The following is a 21,304-nucleotide window of genomic DNA, read 5'->3' as shown; positions in this document are numbered from 1 at the left end:
AGACTCAGGTTGCACAGTTGCTATGAAAATGGTTGCCTTTGTCATAGGAGTTTATTCCCCACTTTTATTGTGGGACTGGGTTAACAAAATGAAGAATCATTTAAAGTCTTAACTGCTGCCTGATGATGTGAGACCCATCATAGATTGGTGCCACTGTCACCAAGCCCAGCTTACATGAGTGGCTCAGCTGGGTATCCTGCAGTAACTACTGATGATTAAGGTGGTGCACACTTGAAGCAAGAATTAATTGTAAAGGATATAACATGCTTATTCTTGTGCACGTAGAGGCTATGGTGTCAGGTAAGCGTCAATATTGGAGCAGACTTGGGAGGCTGTGAGGCTTTTGATATTGTGTTTATGTGATGAACAAGCACTTGGAAATGGTAACAGAAGGCAAAGTTCATTGAGGCTAAAGATTAGATAAAGAAACTTCGTAATATCCGGTTAGATTTTTTCAAGAGGGCATTGACGGCAAATTGGAATTCACTGCACATTATGCAAAGAATGTGAGATGCAGAGCATTCTCATTTTCTTCAGCTGATCATTCTTGAAAGGGGGCTTCCTACTGAGAATTAAATGTTTTGTACAGCAAAGAAGAGATGAGCTGGCTGGCATTTACGACCGTGGATTTAAAAAAGGATGTTGCAAATGCGACCACAAATGCAGAAAAGAGGGGACGATGCGATAGAGAATGCAAGGAATGGTGAAAGAAATTGTTTGTGTTCAGTAAATAGTGAAGCCAACAATGTCATTATGTAAATGAACTGTTCGACTACTAATTACTACTGCATGTTAAACTGTTAAGTAGCCTCTACCCAGTGCTGTGGTGTGATGGTTAAATCACTAGTCTATCAAGCAGAGTTCTGCATGGTTGGGACCCTTCCTTCATATATTTATTTGTTTAGAGATACAGCACATGAACGGGCCCTTTCAGCCCAACAGACACACAGCACCCAATGTTCCCCTGCGTGATCAAGTTCAGCAGCTAACCCATGTGTCTTTGGGATGTGGGAAGAAACGCAGAAGAAGAGCAGACAAACTCGTTGCAGACAGTGGTGGGAAATGAACCCAGGTCGCAGGTATTGCAGTAGCGTTACACCAGCCACTCTGTTACTGTGCTATGTGTTCATCTAGAAACATCCATTTGAATCCTGCCATGGTATCCGAAAAATTCAATAAATAAATTTTGAATTAATAATCTCAGGGATGGCAACTGTTGGAATTCTTAACTGCCTCCTCAGTTCAGGGCAAATTCATGATGGATAATAAGTGAGCAAATAAAAATAATAAAAATACTAAAATTTTCTGAGGCATTTCAGTTTTGGGTCAGAGGTCTTTCATCTAAATTGTAAAATTAAGAAAGCAGAGCAACACGCTCAAAATTGGCCATTATTGGAGTGGGTCAATGCTGGAGCGGGAGGTTTTGCCCAATAGGCTTTGGCAAGAACAGGCTTGTGTAAGCACAGGTAGAGGATCTAAGTATATTTTTTACAAAGTTTTTTTTCTCTTTCTCTGTAGCTAGTGCGCTGAAAATAGGTCCAGAGTTAATAGTATGTTCTTTGTGTGAGATGTGGGGACCCTGTGAGACCTCCAATATTCCCGATACCCTCACCTACATGAAGTTCATTGAGCTGCAGCTCCTCAGAGACTGTTATGGAACCGGAGAATGTCAGAAATTTCTAGTAGTAATACCAGAAATTTGAGAGCGTTAGGGGGCATAAGTGAGTTTAGCTGCAATTATTAAGGAACAGGTGCTTGGGAAGCCAATGGGTCTGATGGTAGATAAGTCACTTAGACCAGATGGACTACACACAAGGGATCTGAAAGACGTAGCTGAAGAGATTGGGGAGGCATTTTTTTTCCCAAGAATCACTAGATTCTAGAATGGTTCTTGACAGGAAAATTCCAAACGTTACACCACTCTTTAAGAAGGGAGGGAGGCAGAAGAAAGGACCTTGTAGGCCTGTTAGCCTGACTTCAGTGGCTGGGCAGTTGTTGGAGTTCATTATTCAGGATGAAGTTTCAGTGTACTTGGAGGCACACGAGTAAATGGATCAAAGTCAGCATAGTTTCCTTAAGGGGAAATTGTGCCTGACAAATCTGTTGAAATTCTTTAAGGAAATAACAAGAAGGATAGACAAAGGACAGTTAGTGAATGCTATTTACTTGTATTTTTAGAAGACCTTTGATCCTTTGATAAGCTGCCACATCGAAGGCTGCTTAACCAGATCAGAACCTGTGGTAATACAAAAAAGATACTAGCATGGTATACAGAGAAGATTGGCTGAGTTGAAGGAGGCAAAGAGTAGGAACAGAAGGAGCTTTTTCTGATCGACTGCCAGTAACTGGAGGTGTTCCACAGTGATAGTGTTGGGACTGCTACTATCTACGAAATGTCAAAGAAGGAGGGTGCCCACCAGATGACCCCGATGATGTACCGACCTTTCTTGTCACCACTCCAAGCCCACTGCCAACATCGAGAGTGCTGACTTACCATAGGGATTGAAACATCAAGTCCTAGTAGCTCTACTACTTCATGTTATATGTCAATGATTTGGATGATGGAATTAATGGCTTTGTGGCCAAGTTTGTGGCCTATACAAAGATGTATGGAGTGGCAGGTAGTGTTGAAGAAGTAGAGAATCTGCATAAGGATTTTGACAGATTGGGAGAATGGGCAAAAAAGTGGCAGGCGGAATATAGTGTAGGGAAATGTATGATCATACGTTTTTGTAGAAAGAATAAAGGTGTAAACTATTTTCTAAACAGGGAGAAAATTTTAAACTCAGAGGTGCAAGGGGACTCGGGAGTCCTTGTGTAGGATTTCCTAAAGGTTAACTTGCAGGTTGAGCGGTGGTAAGGACGGGAAATACAATGTAAGCAATCATTTTGAGAGGACTAGAATACAAAAGCAAGAATGTAATGCTGAGACATTGTAAGGCCTTGGTCAGACCACACTTGGAGTATTGTGAGTAGTTTTGGGCCCTTATCTATGGAGAGATGTGCTGACATTTGAGAGGGTCCAGAGGAAATTCACAAAAATGATACCAGGAATGAAAGGGTTAACATTTGAGGAGGGTTTGATGGTTCTGGGCCTGTACTCAGTGGAGTTTACAAGAATGAGAGGAGATCTCATTGAAACAAAAAGTATTGAAAGGCCTAGATAGAATGGATGTGGAGATAATGTTTTCTAAAGAGGGGTAGTCTTGGACCCAAAGGCACAACCTCAGGATAGATGGATGTCCATTTGGAACAGGGATGAGGAGGAACACACACAAAACGTTGGAGGAAATCAGCAGGCCAGGCAGTATCTATAGAAAAGAGTACAGTTGATATTTTTGGCTGAGATCCTTCAGCAGGTCTCGGACTGAAATGTTGACTGTACTCTTTTCCATAGATGCATCCTGGCTTGCTGAGTTCCTCCAGCATTTTGCTTTGATTTCCAGCATCTGCAGATTTTCTTTTGTTAGAGATGATGAGGAAATTCTTTAACCAGAGCAGAGTGAATTTGTGGGCCTCCATCACCCGGGACATGCCTTGGTGTCACGGCTGACCATCAGAAAGGAGATACAGGAGCCTGAAGGCATCTATCCAATGATTCAGAAACAGCTTCTTCCCCTCTGCCACCCAATTTCTGAATGAGCATTGAACCCGTTAACACTACCTCATACTTTAATTTTACTTTGACACTATTTATTTAATTTAACTATTTAAAATATATACTTTAATTTGTTTTATTCTCTATGTATTGCATTGTACTGCTGCTGCAAAGACAATACATTTCATGACATGCTGGTGATAATAAACCCGATTCTGATTTAATGAGGTAGCCTCTAATGCTTCTGAGGGTAAAGAATTCTACAGATTCCCACTATTTGCTGGGAAAGAGAGTTTCTCCTCATCTCCATCCTAAATCTATTGCCCCGAATATGTCCCCTAGTTCTAGTCTTACCTACCACAATAAACAACTTATCATTTTGTGTTTCTGTGAGATCCTCTCTCATTCTTCTGAATTCAGAGCATTTAGTCCCAGAGAACTCAATCTCTACTTGTAGGCTAGAGATTCTGGATAGGTTTGTCCCATTGAAGGATCTAGTCAAGGTGAAGTAAGAAGCATATGCAGGAAGCAAGGATCAGACAGGGCTTTGGAGAGTTATGAAGAAGCCAGGAGGGAACTTAAGAATGGACTTGAAGGGGACACGAAGAGGCATTGGTGAGACAAATTAAGTGAGACCCAAAGGTGTTCTACAGTTATGTGAAGAACAGAGTAAGGGTAGGGGTTGGAGAAGGTACTGATGATCCTTGAAGAATACTTTGTTTTAGAATTTACCAGTGAGAGGGATCTTAAAGAATGTGAGGACAGCGTAAAGCAGGCTGATATACTAGAACAACATGACATTAGGATGTGCTAGAACTTTTCGAAAGCATTTGGATAGATAAGTCCCTGGGGCTGGACAGAGTATACCCAGGTTATTATGAGAAGCAAGGGAAGCGATTGCTGCATCTTTGATCTCTGCGTCCTCAATAGCCATAGAAGTAGTGCCAAAGGATTGGAGGTTGGGAAAAATTCTTTGTTGAAGAAAAATATGGATAACGCTGGGAATTATAGACCAGTGAGTCTTGTGTCAGTGTTATGCAAACTATTGAAGAGGATTGGAAGAGTCGGGATTTATGAACCTTTGGAGAAGCTGAATCTGATGAGGAATAATCAGCTTGGCTTTGTGAGGGGCTGGTTGTGACAAAAGTGACAAAACATATCAACGAAGGCAGGGCTGTGTGTGTGTTTGTGTGTGTGTACGCACACATACACACACGCACGGATTTGTATATGGACCCCTGTTCTTTGTGATTTAATAAATGATTTGGGTGAGGAAGTAGAAGGGTGAGTTAGTTAATTCACTTATGGTACAAAGTTTGGTGATGTTATGGATCCTATAGAAGGTTGATGTCGGTTACAATAGGACATTGTAACTGATACAGAGCTGAACTGTAAAGTGGCAGATGGAATTCAGTCTGTAAAAGCGTGAAGTGATTCACTTTGGATTGATGAAATTGAAGGCAGAATACAGGGTTAATGGCAGAATTCTTAAGTGTGGAGGAACAAAAAGATCTGCGGGTAAACATCCGTAGATCCCTCGAAGTTGCAGTGTATGTCGATAAAGCAGTTAAGAAGGCTGTCTTGTATTGGCCTTTGCTACTCAGGAGATTGAGTTCAAGCCATGTGTTAATGTTGCAGCTCCATAAAACTCCGGTTAGATCACACTTTGAGTATTGTGTTCATTTCTGGTTGCCACATTATAGGAAGGATGTGGGATGCTTAGAGAGGGTGCTGAGGAGATTTACCAGGATGCTACCTAGACTACAGCAGATCTTGTGAGGATAGATTGAGCTAGGGCTTTACTCTTTGGAGAAAATGAGAGGTAACTTGATGGAGGTGTACAAGATGATAAGAGGCATAGATGGAGTAGACAGCCAGAGCCTTTTTTCTAGGGCAGACGTGACTAATACAAGAGGGCATAACTTTTAAGGTGCTGGGAGAAGAGTAAAGAGAGGGTGATGTCAGAGCTAGGTTTTCTTTAACAGAGTAAGTGGTAGGGTTGTGGAACAGCTTACTGGAGGTGGTGGTAGAGGCAGATTCATTAGGAACATTGATGGAGTGGAGTCGTGTTAGAGTGGGAAGCTTTGGCTCAACAGATTTTAGTGAGAACAGGCTTGGACAAATGCAGGCACAGTTTCTATGCAAGTTTCTTGTAAGTTTTTTTCTACTACGTTGTTTATTAATACACGGCTATTGTGCTGAGAATGGGACTAGAGTTAGTGGTATGTTCTTTGTGTGATATGTGGGAACTCTGGGAGTCCTGCAGTCTCCCTGATAACTGCATCCAAACAAAGTGCATCAAGCTTCGGCAGTAAAATGGTGTCAGTGAACAATGGTGTCGTTCTGCAGGCTAGGTACAATCCTTGTAAATGTACATCTTTATGAATTACCTTTACAGCAATCTGTATCATGTAATTTCCCTTTAAGCAATTTATTTTTAAACCAACTTAATGATCTACAAGTATCACAATTTTCTGAAGGACTCTGTGGACTTAGCTCTCAAGCAAGCAGGTACGGCATCTTTAAGCAAAGAAAATTTGCTAAGAGCCAGATTAGGGGCTTTCAAGTCTGGTGACCAAGAAAGTTATGAAGTACAGGTTTGATCTCTGGAAAGCCACCACACGGGTAAAGTGGCAATTCTGGACTAACCATGAATCAATGAAGGATGCTCGACAGTTGTGGCAGGGCTTGAATACTGTCATCTGTTATAAAGTGAAATTAAGCAACAACAGCGCTTTGCTTCCAGGTGAGCTCAATGCCTTCTATGCTCGATTTGATCATCAAGACATGGAGGAACCGTCAGGAACTCCCACAGCCCCCGATGATCCTGTGATTTCGGTCTCTGAGGCTGATGGATGAGCAGCCTTCAGGAGGGTGAACCCACGAAAAGCATCCGGCCTCGATGGGGTACCTGGCCAAGTACTAAAGACCTGCGCTGATCAACTGACTGGAGTGTTCATCAATATCTCTAATGTCTCACTTTGGCACCCACAGTACATCCATAGTGACGAAGTATTTTGAGAAGTTGGTGATGAAACGTGTGTACTTCTGCCTGAGAAGCACCTTGGATCTGCTCCAATATGCCTACTGGTGTAAAATGTCCACAGTAGGTGCCATCTCATTCGCTCTTCACTCAACTCTGGAACGTCTGGACAGCAAAGATGCATACATCAGGATGCTTTTTATCAACTACAGCTCAGCATTAGACACCATCATTCCCTCAAAACCAATCAATTAGCTTCAAGGCTTTGGCCTCAATACCTCCTTGTTAAATTGGATCATTAATTTCCTCACTTGCAGACCCCAGTCAGTTTGGATTGGGAATAACATGCATCTCCATCAACACAGGTGCATCGCAAGGCTGTGTGCTTAGCCCCCTGCTCGACTGACTGTACACTTATGATTATGTGGCTAAACACATCTTCAGTTCCATGTTTATGTTTGCTGATGACACCATTGGCATTGGCTGAATCAAAGATGATGACAAATCTGCATATGGGAGGTAGATTGAAAATCTGGCTGAGGGGTGTCACAACAACCTCTCACCCAATGTCAGCAAGACCAAGGAGCTGATTATTGACCTCAAGAGGAGGAAACCAGGGGTCCATGAGCCAGTACTCATCGGAGTATCAGAGGTGCAGAGTGTCAACAACTTTAAATTTCAGAGGGCCTGTTCTGGGCCCAGCACTTAAAGGCAATTACAAAGGGAGCCTGGCCGCCCCTCTTCTTCCTTAGGAGTTTGTGAAGATTCAGCACGGCATCTAAAACTCAGACTTAGGTAGATGTGTGGGGGAGAGCATCACAGCGTTGTATGGAAAATCCAACAAAAGTGTTAACTGTTTATTCTTTTCCATAGATGTTACCAGGCCTGCTGAGTTCTGCATTTTGTGTGTGTTGCTTGGATACGGCCCAGTCCATCACAAGTAACACAACGCTTTGTGTAGAAGCATCCACAATCAGGGACTCTCCCACCACCCAGGTCATGCTTTCTACTTGCTGCTGCCAACAGAAAGATGGTACAGGAGCCTTAAAACTCACATCACCAAGTTCAGGAACAGTTACTACCTTTCAACCATTAGACTCCTGAACCAAAGGGGATAACTTCACTTGCACTAACCACTACTCTGTCATGGCGCCCATCTTTCAAGAAGGATTTTTCAAAAATCAACAGATTCTGGAATGTTTTTGGAGGACTGGAAAGCTGCAAATGCCATTCCACTCTTCAAGAATAGAAAGAGTCAGAAGAAAATACATTATAGTGGTTGGGAAGATGTAAGAGTCCATTATCAGAATAAAGTTTCATGATACTTGGAGGTACATAAGAAAACAGGCCAAAAGTCAGCATTGTTTCCTTAAGGGAAAATCTTGCTTATCAAACCTGTTGGATTTCTTTGAGGAAATGGCAGTTAGGATAGGCAAAGGAGAGTTGGTGGATGTTGTATATTTGGATTTTCAGAAGGCCTTTGACAAGCTGCCACACATGAGGCTGCATAACAAGTTAAGAGTCCATGGTATTACAGGAAAAATACTAGCATGCATAGAAGATTGGCTGACTGCAGAGGCAAAGAGTGAGAACAAAGGGGGCCTTGTCTGTTTGGCTGCTGGTGGTGAGTGGTGCTCCACAGGGGTCTGTGTTGGGGCTGCTTTTTACATTATATGCCAAAGATTTGGACGACAGAATTAAGGACTTTGTGGTCAAGTTTGCAGATGATATGAAGATGGGTGGAGAGGTAGGTAGTTTTGAGGAAATAGAGAGACTACAGAAGGACTTGGATTAGGAGACTGCAAAGAAGTGGCAATTAGAATATAGTGTCGGGAAGTGCATGCTATTTTGGTAGAAGAAATTAAAGTGTAGACTATTTTCTAAATGGAGAGGAAATTCAAAAATCTGAGGTACATGGGACTTTGGAAGTCCTTGCACAGGATTCCCTAAAGGCTAACTTGCAGTTTGAGTTGGTCGTAAGGAAGGCAAATCAATGTTTGCTTTTATTTCTAGAGGACTAAAGCATAAGAGTAAAGATGTAATGCTGAGGCTTTTTAAGGCATTGGTCAGCCCGCACTTGGAATGTTATGAGTGGTTTTAGGACGCTTATCTAAGAAAGGATATACTGTCATCAGAGAAGGTCCAGTGGAGATTTACAAGAATGGTTCCGGGAATGAAGGGTTAACATTTGAGGAGCATTTGATGGCTCTGGGCCTGTACTTGCTGGAGTTTAGATGAATGAGGGGGTATATCATTGAGGCCTACCTGATATTGAAAGGCTTAGGTAGAGGGGATGCAGGGAGGATGTTTCCTTTCGTGACTGGGTTTAGGACCAGAGGGCACAGCCTCAGAATAGAAGGGCGTCTATTTAGGATAGATAGTTTAGGTTTTTTTTTTAGCTGGTAAGTCTGTGGAATTCGTTGCCAAGGATGGCTGTGGAGGCCAAGTCATTGGGCATATCTAAAGTGGAAGATGATGGTTTCCGGATGAGACAGGGCAGTAAAGGTTACAGAGAGAAAGCAGCAGAATGGGATTAAGAGGGATAATGAATCAGCTATGATGGAACGACAGTGCAGACTTAATGGGCTGAATGGCCTCAATCTGCTCTTGTGTTTTATGGTCTTGGGGACATTTAAGAGACTCTTAAATAGGCACATGATTGAAAGGACAATGGAGGGGTTGTGGGTGGGAGGAGCTAGATTGATCTTGGAGTAATTTAAAGCCTGTACTATGCTTTTCTGTTTTCATCCCCCTCGTCAATGGAATCAACTGGGTGACCTTCTCTGTACTGCCTTGAATGTCATTAAATCTCTGCTTAAGTAAGGAAACTAGAACTGCATGCAGTATTCCAGCTGTGGCCTCAGCAGACCCTCATACAATTACAGCATAACCTCCCTGCTATTATATTCAATCCGTCTAGCAAGGAAGGCCAAAATTCCATTTACCACTTTAATAACCTGTTGCACCTGATAATTAACCTTTTGTAATCCATTCACTGGCCTCTGCACTAGAACATGTTGCAGTCTTTCACCATCTAAATAACAATATCATCTTCTATTTTTCCTTTCAATGTGGATGACCTCCATTAGTCAAATTGTACGACATCAGCCGGATCCTTGCCCACTCACCTAACCTGCTTGTATCTCTGCAGACTGCAACCTCTGCATTATTTTCTTTTCCACTCAATCTGGTGTCATCAATTTAATGATGCATTGACTGTGCCTCTTTTGGACAATATTTTCAAATGCAGAGAGTTGGGTCACTGCTTGCAGAAACTTTGCACCTCAAACTGGTGGAACCTCAACTCATTGGTACGCGATGTTTGTTCGTGCTGTGGTCAGATCAATAGGAATGCAACTCACATTTGAGAATGTGCTGTTCATTCTCTTGCTTTCAACTGCTGATCAGAGGAGATTCACATCGTCTTATTTGTTTAATGTTAAAGTAGGTACTTTTCAGGGAAAAGAAGTATAGAGTGGTTGTTGTCTTTCTCCTTTGAGGGTGAAATGGTTTCACGAAGTTGAGTATGTTGACTCACTGTGGCGGTCTTAGAAATCGAGTCCTGGACTAGGCCAAATCGCAGAACTCCTGACACCTGTACAGAAGAGTTTGCCTCAAGAGTTTACCATTGATTATTTTTTCCCCCGAGGTTGTTCTTATTCAAACAAACAATGATCAAAATTATTTGCAGCTTTGTTGTGTTGGCCAAGCTGACAATCTTTTATTAAAAAAAATACTGGTTGTTACAATTTGAGTTGTACTCTCAAAATCTTTAAAAGTACATGCTAATAAGTAATAGTTGTCGTGCAGTGTTTGCACCTTTAGCTAGAGACAGCACTCAGTATTCCATTCACAACTTTAAATTAAAATCAAAGTTGATAATGAGCATTTAATATGCATAGTCTGTATGTAGTGGATATCCAGCCAATATTGTATGGTTTAATATTTTTATTTTATTTGAATATTACATCTCTGACTATCTTTGCACCATACTGCTGTTTTGCACTCATTATCATGTGTTCTGTGTGAAATTCCTCTGAGCTAGGAATCTATTTAATCTTCCTGTACAAGATTAATTTATCAGATGAGCGGTAATTTCAAATCAGATCCATTCATTTGTTTGGGTGTGGTCATTTTCAAATGTTAATGGAAATGAGAATTGCTAGAATTATTCAGCTGCCCAGCGGTCTTTGAGCAGGAAGCACGATAGCATTGATTTGCTGTCAGTGGGAAAGCTGCTGGCTTCAGAAGGCCACCCACAGAGATCTTGTGATTTGTGATGAAGGCTATTCCTTTTCTGTTGCTACTTACTGTCATTCACCAGCTCAACAGGATCTAAGATGCCCATCAACCATGATGTCATCTCATCGCAACAACTGAGTGCCAGTCACATTAAAGAACTCCCTCAAATGGCAAAGCAGGATGGAAGAATTTTGTTTGTAACTGTTACCTGTGGTTGGTTGGTTAAGATTTTTTTTGGCGTTGACTGAAACAGAACCACCCGTAGCTGATTACTGAATATGGACAATTGTTTTGCCATTAGCACTCTATCTGAATTCCAACGGAGGAGTGAAACCTTTCATGTATTCAAAGCACCTAGGCTTGGAATTCTGCTCACTTGCACAGAGTTATTCTTTTTCCTTATTTGCTGGAGTTGTAGTTTTCTTGAGGAAGATTGGCCTGGAATCTGCTGTAGGTAAGTGCAATCAACGTGAGCTTGGATGGCTTGATGGTTGGTGCAATATCCAGGCCAATATATTTTTCAAAACTGTGAGCATATTCATATTTATAGATATAACATTTGTTCTTGGTGGCTTAATTTTGGCTGATTACACTGCTGAAACTGTTATATCTGGTATGATGGAACAAAAATAAATTGAGATTCACTACAAGCAGATTGTAGAAATTCTTCTTGATTGTGCTTTTGCTAAGTCATAGAATACAAGTTGCTCTAACTGAGGGAGCATTTGTTGCTCATCTTCAACTTCTCTTAAAGTTGCTTAATCTGCTTTAATCCATGTGGAGAGGATGTGCCCTTATTGCTGTTGGGTCAGAAGTCCAAATCCAGATGGTGTAGAATGTAAGATAATGCTCCATCAATGCATGAGCGTGTCATTCAATAAAGGTGAAAGTCGTAAGTTTAGAAGAAGTTGTCAATATCGTGTTAGGAAGTTTATGCAGTATCAGTCATTGATATAACCAGCTACAGCTGTTGTTAACTGGTGATGGCCAGAAGATGCCTCAACTCTTGGTGAGGGTTCCTATGTGGTAGCCTGCTTTTACCTGAGATATTGAGGTTCTTGAGTAGTGTTGAATCTGTACTTATCTAGAAAACAGTGCACTATTACAAAAATGGACCAAGCTAGTTCTCTGCCAAGAGGGAACCAGATGCACAGGAAAATAGGAGCAAGAGTATCTTATGGAGCTCCTATCGTCCATTTTCCCTTGTACAATACAGTTTTTGTGGATGTGCAACCTGGCTCCACATACCTGGTTGTCCCTCTACTGCAATACATTTAGTGAACAAACAATATTGGTCCCAGATTTAAAATTAACAATTGTCCTAGTACCTGTTGCCTAGTACCTAATGCTGAAGTGTGCCATTTTTTAAATTTCCCTCTTGAAAGCCCTAGCTCTTAATTTTTTTTAAAGACTCTCTTGTCCTGTTCTCTCAGACCAGCACTAGGTTATTTTTAGCAACACACAAAATACTGGAGGAACTCCACAGGTCAGGCAGCATCTATGGAGGGGAATAAACAGCAGACATTATGGGTTGAGACCCTTCACCAGTCTTGATTAAGGGTCTTGGCCCAAGCTTTCTTCTTCAATAGATGCTGCCTGAGCCGGGGTGTTTTTTTTAAATATAGACCACACAATAGTAACAGGAACATCGAGGAGCAGATAGGGAGACAGATTCTGGAAAGATGCAATAATAACAGGGTTGTCGTGGTGGGAGATTTTAATTTCCTCAATATTGATTGGCATCTCCCTAGAGCAAGGGGTTTAGATGGGCTGGAGTTTGTTAGGTGTGTTCAGGAAGGTTTCTTGACACAATATGTAGATAAGCCTACAAGAGGAGAGGCTGTACTTGATCTGGTATTGGGAAATGAACCTGGTCAGGTTTCAGGTCTCTCAGTGGGAGAGCATTTTGGAGATAGTGATCACAATTCTATCTCCTTTTCCATAACATTGGAGAGGGATGGGAACAGACAAGGAAGTTCACAGTCACAGATGTGCTAGGCTATCCATACCACTCTCTACAGTGCCCAGTGATCAAGGTTGGTGCAGTTCCCATACCAAGCAATGATACAGTCAGTATGTTCTCGATGGTGCCCTTGTAGAAGATCTTGAGGATTTGGGAGCCCATGCCAAACTTCTTCAGTCATCTGGGGTGGAAGAGATGCGAAATACTTTTTTTTTTAACCAAAAAGCCAGTGTACAGTCCAGGTGAGATAATGGGTGATGTGCATATCGAGGAACTTGAAATTACTCACCCTCTCAACTGCACTCCCATTGATGTTGATCAGGGCAAGCCCGTCTCCGTTCCTCCTGTAATCCATGATCAGCTCTTGTTTTTTGGACATTGAGGGAGAGATTGTTATCTTGGCACCACTGTGTCAGGGTGTTAGCCGACAGAGGAGAAGTTGTCTTGTCACTGCTAGAAATAAGGCCGATCAATGTCATATCATCTATGAATTTGATCAGCATATTGGAGCTGTGTGTGGCAGTACAGTCATGGGAGTAAAGGGAGTAGAGGAGGGGACTCAGGACACAACCCTGGGGGGCACCTGTATTGAGGGGCAGAGGTGAGGGAGCCCATCCTTACCACCTGTCGGCGATCCGATAGTAAGTCTAGGATCCAACTGCACAAGGTGGGGTGCAGGCCAAGGTCTCTGAGCTTCCTGTCAAGTCTGGAGGGAATTATGGTGTTGAATGCTGAACTGTAGTTCAGGAACAGCTTTCTAACATGTGCATCCCTCTTCTCCAGGTGAATGAGGAGGGTGTGCAGTGCTGTGGCTATGGCATCATTGGTAGACGAGTTCTGTCAGTAGATGAATTGTAGGGTGTCCAGTGTGGGTTGTAGCATGCTGCAGATGTAGTCTTTAAGCAGCCTCTCAAAGCATTTGCCTGTAATTGAGGAGAGTACAACCGGCGCCAATTGTTCAGGCATGATACCTTGGTTTTCCTAGGTACATGGACAATGATGGATGATTTGAAACAGGAGGGCACTACACACTGGGAGAGAGAGATTTGAAAAAGTGTTTGTAAACTCACCAGCCAGCTGGTCAGCACACACTTTGAGGATGTGTCCTGGGATACTCCCCGGCCCCACTGCCTTGTGGCTGTTGACAGGTTGGAATTACAGGGAAGTTTCTAGCGTGGGTGGAGTACTGGCTGGTCGGCAGAAAACAGACAGTGGGAATAAAGGGATCCTATTCTGGCTGACTGCCAGTTACCAGTGGGGTCAGTGTTAGGACCATTACTTTTTACGATGTATGTCAATGATTTGGACTACGGTATTAAGGGATTTGTGGCTAAATTTGCCGATGATACTAAGATAGGTGGAGGAGCAGGTTGTGTTGAGGAAATGGAGAGCCTGCAGAGAGACTTACATAGTTTAGGGGAATGGGCAAAGAAGTGGCAAATGATAGAAAGTGTATGGTCATGCATTTTGGTGGAAGAAATAAACAGGCAGACTATTATTTAGATGGGGAGAGAATTCAAAGAGACTTGGGAGTCCTTGTACAAGATACCATAAAGGTTAACCTCCAAATTGAGTTGGTTGTGAAGAAGGCGAATGCGATTGCGATGTTGGCATTCATTTCTAGAGGTATAGAATATAACAGCCGGGATGTGATGTTGAGGCTCTATAAGGCACTCATGAGACCACACTTGGAGTATTGTGTGCAATTTTGGGTTCATTGTTTTAGAAAGGATATACTGACACTGGAGAGGGTTCAGAGAAGATTCACGAGAATGATTCCAGGAATGAAGGGGCTACTGTATGATGAACATCTGGCAGATCTTGGGCTGTATTCCCTGGAGTTCAGGAGAATGAGAGGGGATCTCATAGAAACATTCCAAATGTTAAAAGGCCTGAACAGATTAGATATGGCAAAGTTATTTCCCATGGTAGAGGATTCTAGGACAAGAGGGCACAACTTCCGGATTGAAGGACGTCCTTTTAGAACTGAGATGCAGAGAAGTTACTTTAGTCAGAGGGTGGTAAATCTGTGGAATTTGTTGCCACAAGCAGCTGTGGAGGCCAAGTCATTGGGTGTATTTAAGGCAGAGACAGATAGGTTCTTGATTAGCCAGGGCATCAAAGGGTATGGGGTGAAAGCAGGGGAGTGGGGATGACTGGATGAAGTGGATCAGCCCATGATTGAACGGTGGAGCAGACTCAATGGGCCGAATGGCCTACTTCTGCTCCTAAATCTTATGATCTTATGATTTTAAGTTCCTTCAGCATTTTGTGTATGTTGTTCAAGACTTCCGGCATCTGCAAAATCTTGTGCTTATACTTTATTTTTATTGTATTTACTCCAGTAGTTGCCCATAAATCTTGAAAACCTCAATTGAGTTTTATCTTGCAGAATTCAACAAAATGGAGCCCTATTTCTGCCTCATCTCCTTGAAATATAACTAGGTATCCCAACTGATATATCCACGCTACACTCCTAGCAAAGACAATAAGTCTTTTCCAAGGCATGGTCCCTAGAGTTGCTTTCAATACTCCAGGTTAACTTTGTAATGCTTCTGCTCTACTCATACATTCATGTCCCCCAGAAACTATGGACTCTATTCCATTATTTTCTTGTTGCTCTCTGTGCCATATTGACCATCTATGTTTATGGAACTCTTAAGTTACTCGGGCTTTCCACTGCTTCTTGGGTCATTCTTTGAACTGACTCTTTTGCATGATTTGACTACAAGTCCATTTATACACACACTATTAATATCAAAGCATTTGAACGTAATCTCAATGGTTTTCTAAAATCCTCTCCCAAGTAGTTCTCAATTGCTATTGTTTGCTTTATTTAAAATGGGATGAAAATGTATCCAGTTTTTGATATTTACTGTCTCTTGTTAATCATTAATACACTTGGCTCAAGTCAACACATCTGTTGTCAACTGCATTGCAAGTTGACATAACTCAGACGGGTTTTGCTATGGTGGCACCTGCAATGCAATTGTTATCTTTGTCTTTCATCAAGAGTAAGAGGTTTGTGGTTTCAAATCCCACTCCAGAAACCTGAGCACAAAATCTTGTCTGACAGTAGTACTGCACTGAAGGAGTCCTGGGTGTGCAGGTACAAGATCCTCAGAGAATAGGAGCTTTCCTTGGTGATCTGGGCATTTTTCATACCTGTTTGAACCTCACTTGTTTCTGTCATTTTGCTATTTGAGGGAACTTGATGAATGGCAATTGGCTTTCAGTTCCTTACATTCAAACAATGAAGAGAGTATTTCACTAGATGTAAGCACTCTTTGAATCATTTAATGTAGGTTAAAAGTGCAACATGAATGCAGTTCTGAGTAAATTTTTTAAGCATCATTTCAGTATTTTCCTTCAAAGTGACAGAAGGCTTGAAATTTTCCTAGATGTAACATCACTGCAAAGTAATGTTATCTTTGGAAATAGGTATTTTTCATTAAGTGTTGAAACTGTGTTTGTTGCTTTTGTATATGTGGTTAATTTCATTTCCTGCTGTTGATCTGGTGTTTTTTTTTTGCTTCTCTGGCGACCTCAGGCAGTATCATCTGTTGCCCCGCTTGCAAGCAAACGTGTTTCACGGGCGATGTAGTGGAGAACGTCTTCATCAGAGAGTATCCACCTGTGTCCCAAACCATGGATAAGGTAAGATTAGCATAAATCTAGAGTTCCAATTCGTAACTGACTGCATTTCAATTATCGATGTTTTCAAGATGGTTGTTAATGTAAAATTTAAAACCACCTAGCATACTCTTGTCGTGTCTGATATGCGAGTTCGGTTCGTTCACCAGATTTTTTAAAAAACTGTGAGTGCATTTATATCTGGAGCTGCATATCTGAGTTATCTGCATCAATCAATGTTTTATGTTCCATCTATAGTATCCAGATCAAACAAACTTGTTTAGTGAAAGCATTTTTGAATTTATCATGGTTTTAAATTGAGTTTGCTGTAATAATTTCAAGTGTTTTTGATCGCTTCAATCACCTTCTAGAGTTATTTTTTAATTGCTTGTTTGACTTGTAGTATTTTCTAACCATCATGGACATTCGAAAATATTCTTAGTCTCTGAAGTTTTTGCTGGGGGCGTGGCTTTTCTAGCTGTTTTTCTTTCCACTTATTTTTCTCCTCATCCCTTTCTCTAAGCTACATCATTACATTGTACATGTGCCCATCAGCTACTGCCTCCCCAGTTCTACTACCCATCTACTTTAGAGGCAATTTCTAGTAACCATTTAATTTGTTAACCAATTTGCTGTTTGAATGTGGCAGGAAATGGGCACACCCATGGAAAACCCATGTGGTCATAGAGTTCATGTAAATTCCATTTAGGACTGGAGGTCATGACTGAACTTGGGACACTGCAACTATGAAAAATTAGAATCACTCACTGTGTCACTCTGGTTCTCAAGAGTGAAGAGAATTTATATTATTCCTGACCTGTGCTAAATAAATTTTGGCTTGCAGTTAGCTAAGTTTTTTTTTAAAAAAAGGAAATTGGCTGAAAAGGAGCAGCTGCTTATTCTTACCTGGGTTAATTCCCTCCAATTTAATTTCTGACCCCTCTTTTGTTGGCATTTTTGAAAGTCTGAGTTGTAGTAGCCTTTCAGATCTTGGTGCTTTTCCAATTCTGAAATCTTTAGGATTCTTGATTTTAATTACATCTCCATTGCCAGCGAAAACATCAACTGCCTCTATTCTAGAATCTGGAATCCCTGGCAAACCTTTCTGCATCGTTACCTTTCTTTCTTTTAAGATATTCCTCAAAAAGCTATGGGCTTGACCAAGTGCTTGTTCGTGTCTCAACTTCACTTTCTGTAGCTGATGTGGAAGTTTTGTTTGATCATGTTCTCATTCACCTTTAGTGTTCTTTTGTGTCAGAGGTACTACATGGATGTTTTTGAGTAGTTAACAGCAATTACTTTCTGCTCATGATGTCAACTTTGTGGTACAAATATCAGGTGAGAATGATTTTTGTCAGCTGTTCCCATGGGTACTCTGGAGCTCCTTCAGTCCACTTCAGGAAGCCCTTTCATTGTGTCTGAGGGCCAGTAGCCTGGTCTGTAATCTGTGTGGCAGCTTAGCTTTCACCCTCGTGCTGCATTTCATTCCAGAATGATCAGCTCTGTTGTTGGTGAATGGACCTTATTGGCCCTTTGGTCTGGCATAGGGAGTGCTTCGGAAGTCACAGTGACTACTGGTCAATTTGCTCTACATAAGCAGCCCTTGAGGGAGTCGAATGCCTTTTAGTTCTGCCCTTGAGCTCTCTTGCATCGTTTAATGGCTTGGGATGATCCGGTCTTCACCCAGTCCAAGAGAATTGTTGGCAAATTCAGATCTACTGAGAGAGACCAGATAGACTTTGTATCTGGCTTGACTTCTTTATGCCAACCAGGGTTTGTGAGTGGAGTCACTGACCTGGAGGTAAAATTACATGGTTTGGATTGTTCTTTTAAGTTTAATATTATTCTTCCAACTTGTGTGTCAAAAGCTTAAATACATTTTTTTAAATGTAAAGATTTTATTTGTCACTTGATTTTATATCTCTAATGTTAAGATGGATTTGAAAAGGGACAGTTGAAAAGGCCTTGACAACAGGACCTTTTTGAAACTATGCGGTACTAGTAGTCCAGGTCTGCTACCTACTCTGATTACTCCACTGTGTGGAATGGGCATGAAGGGAGGCTTCCAAATCAATTGGCTGAGTGGATCCATAGAATTTGATATGCCTGTAGAAGACCATGTGAGAGAGAGAGAGCGCGCAAGACATGGGTTGAATCAAGCAAAATCTAACCCAGTTAGCACAAAGTCAAAGGCACACTGGAGCATGGGAACCCTGATATCCTAGCCAAGTCACACACTCCACGCACCTAGCTTTAGACGGCAAGGTACGTCTGCTGTCTTGGCAAAAAATAGATATTCACTAAATTAAAATGAAAGCAACATTTGATTATCTGCAGAGCACCAACTGTGGAAGTGATGACAATGTATGTGAGGCAGCTTTTGTGTTTTTGTTGTGTTGCCTGATTGTTCAGTAGTGATACAAGTTTCCATGCTTGGCACCAATCTTTTAGTTTTATACTCTGACAATTCTAGCAAAATTCGACCCAGGAAGGGCAGTGCCAAATGTTTGAGCAGATTTATCGCCGACTTTTAATAACATTTCAATGTCTGTCTTGGAGTTTTTGCATTGACTTTCTGCAGAATAAGGTGTATGTTATCTTGTATTAATTAACTGAGTCACCTACAGTTTCCACTTCAGTCTGTTGCTGCTGATCAAGCACAGTGACCTGTGACTTGCACATGACACCACATCCACTTTGTTTGTTTAGTCACGAAGCTGTAAGGTCTGAAGAAAACTTGCACCTTACTGTGCATCTTTCTGTATTGAATTAAAGGAGTTGCAACTTCAACTGCAAATTTTTTTTAATAATACAGTTTCATGTGTAAATCTTGTATCTTAGTGATTGCATCTAATGGGATCATGGGTCGGTTTCGTGGTAGGAAGCCAAAGCAGCAACAGCATTCGCATTTCCCCTAGACAGAGTGATGTTTGATCATAGCCTGAGGTCAAGTCTTTGTACTTCCTTTGTAACCCAGTTGGTGCGTGGCTCGCTGGTACAATTGGGAGAAAAATAATTTTAAGGTTTATGCTTTGGGGGGTTTTTACATGGAAAATATGCATCAAATTTCTTGTATGATAGTGAATTTTTTACCTAATTTTGTCAATGCAAATATAAAATGGTAGTTATCTTGTTTGAGTAATGTATAAACAGAATGGATGTGGTTATACAGACTACATAATGTGATCTACAGGCAGGTAGTGCAAAGTTATGGACAGCAACAACTAGATATAAGGTTTGAAAGGTACATTTAATGTCAGTGAAATGTATACAATATACATCCTGAAATTTTTTTCTTCAACCATCCACAAAAACTGGAGTGCCACAAAGAATGAGTGACAGTTAAATGTTAGGACCCCAAAGCCCCCCCCTCCCCGAGCTCCCCCTCCCACGCACAAGCAGCAGCAAAGCAACAATCACCCCCTCCATACCCAAAAAAAGCATCACCGCCCTCAACCGAGCACTCAAGCATACAGCAAAGCATCAATAAAGACACAGACTTGCAGTACCTCAAAGACTGTTTGTTCACCCAGTAATTCGTCATACCACAGGCTCTCCTCCCCCCCCCCCCCCCCCCCCCGTGTAACACACAGAAACTTCTCAAGGAACTCAGTATGTTAGACAGCATTTATGGAAAGGAATAAAGAGTTGAAGTTTTGGGCTGAGATGCTGATGAAGTGTCTCAGCTTGAAATGTTGACTCATTTTCATTTCCATAGATGATGCCTGACCTGCTCAGTTCCTCCAGTATTTTGTGTAGGTTGCTCTGGATTTCCAGCGTCTGCAGAATCTCTTGTGTTAATATCTTAAATAGTGCAATTTTGAGCCATGCAGGGAACAGATTTTGATATCCATGTGTAGATCCCTAAAAGGCTAAATGCTTACAGCCATTTGATATGGAGATTTTAACAAAAGTTGGATTATTCATTTTATGAGTAGGGAAATTAAATATAAAAACAGAAAATCATGCTGGAAGTGCAGATCTCAGTTGTCATTTTGTGTTCAATTCTGGCATCAGTAGAGAAGTATTGTCCTTGAAAGGGATTCCAAGAGTTTTAGCATGTGCTCCTAGCATAGAAAGACCAATTGTGACAAGAGGTCAGAAATGTCAGGAATAGTTCCCTTGTAGTGACCTTGTGGACCAAATGAAAGTTAATGGTTTGCTGGTGTATATGTTGAAACCAGTTTTCTCTGATATCTGAGTGAATGGGGATTTTGATTCATTGGATGGGATGAGAAAAGAGTTTCAGTAGAATGATTGAGATGAAAAATTATAGCCTAAATCATGATGGCGGTTGATACCATGAATGACTTTAATAATAAATTGGATGGGCTTTTGGGGTTGAGATCTTTTATTTAGGGACAAGAAACAGGATTGTTTGTAAGGTGGTCATGTGACAGGGGAGCAGTGGTGGTGGGAGTTAATCACATTGCTCTTTCAAAGGGCCAACTCAGACAATGGACTAAGTGATCACCTCTACTGTAAGTTTCTGTGATTCTGCAAGTTCAGTGGGCTGTGCTGTTTGGACATACCTAATCTCCTCAAACTCCTAATGACGTAGAGTCACTGCCTTCCTGATTTCATCAGTGTGTGTAGGCCCAAGGTAGATCCTTTGAGATGTTGATGCCTAGGAATTTGAAGCCGCTCACTCTTTCCACTGCTGCTCCCTCAATGAGGGCTGGTGTGCATTCTCCCTACTTTCCTTCCTGAAGCCCACAGTCATTTAATTGGCTTTGCTAATTTTGAGCACCAGGTTGTTGTTGTTGTGACATTACTCAACCAGTGGATCGATCTCACTCCTGCATGGCTTCTTGTCACCATTTGAGATTCTGCCAACTGCAGTGGTGTCATTGGCATTTTTATAGGCGGTGTTTGAGCTGTATTT

At 41.5% G+C, this 21,304-nt stretch overlaps 2 protein-coding genes across 8 annotated transcripts in view; one reads left to right on the top strand and one right to left on the bottom strand.

Moving 5' to 3' along the window:
- Positions 1-21,304, bottom strand: part of rpl27a (ribosomal protein L27a) — a 462,905-nt gene that overhangs the window by 205,129 nt on the left and 236,472 nt on the right. The window lies entirely within an intron of this gene.
- Positions 1-21,304, top strand: part of trim66 (tripartite motif containing 66) — a 218,907-nt gene that overhangs the window by 129,499 nt on the left and 68,104 nt on the right. For 5 of the 6 annotated variants that reach the window (XM_072272544.1, XM_072272543.1, XM_072272545.1 and 2 more), the window contains one exon: positions 16,337-16,443. In XM_072272544.1, coding sequence (XP_072128645.1) covers positions 16,337-16,443 — 107 coding nt within the window. Of the gene's footprint in view, positions 1-16,186; positions 16,206-16,336; positions 16,444-21,304 lie in introns of those variants that run through there. The other variant, XM_072272547.1, reaches the window with a different exon arrangement.

The sequence above is a fragment of the Mobula birostris genome, chromosome 11, assembly GCF_030028105.1.
Source record: "Mobula birostris isolate sMobBir1 chromosome 11, sMobBir1.hap1, whole genome shotgun sequence".
NCBI classification, from domain to species: domain Eukaryota; kingdom Metazoa; phylum Chordata; class Chondrichthyes; order Myliobatiformes; family Myliobatidae; genus Mobula; species Mobula birostris.
The sequence above is the reverse complement of the archived record's forward strand: the minus strand, read 5'-3'. Positions and strand labels throughout refer to the sequence as shown.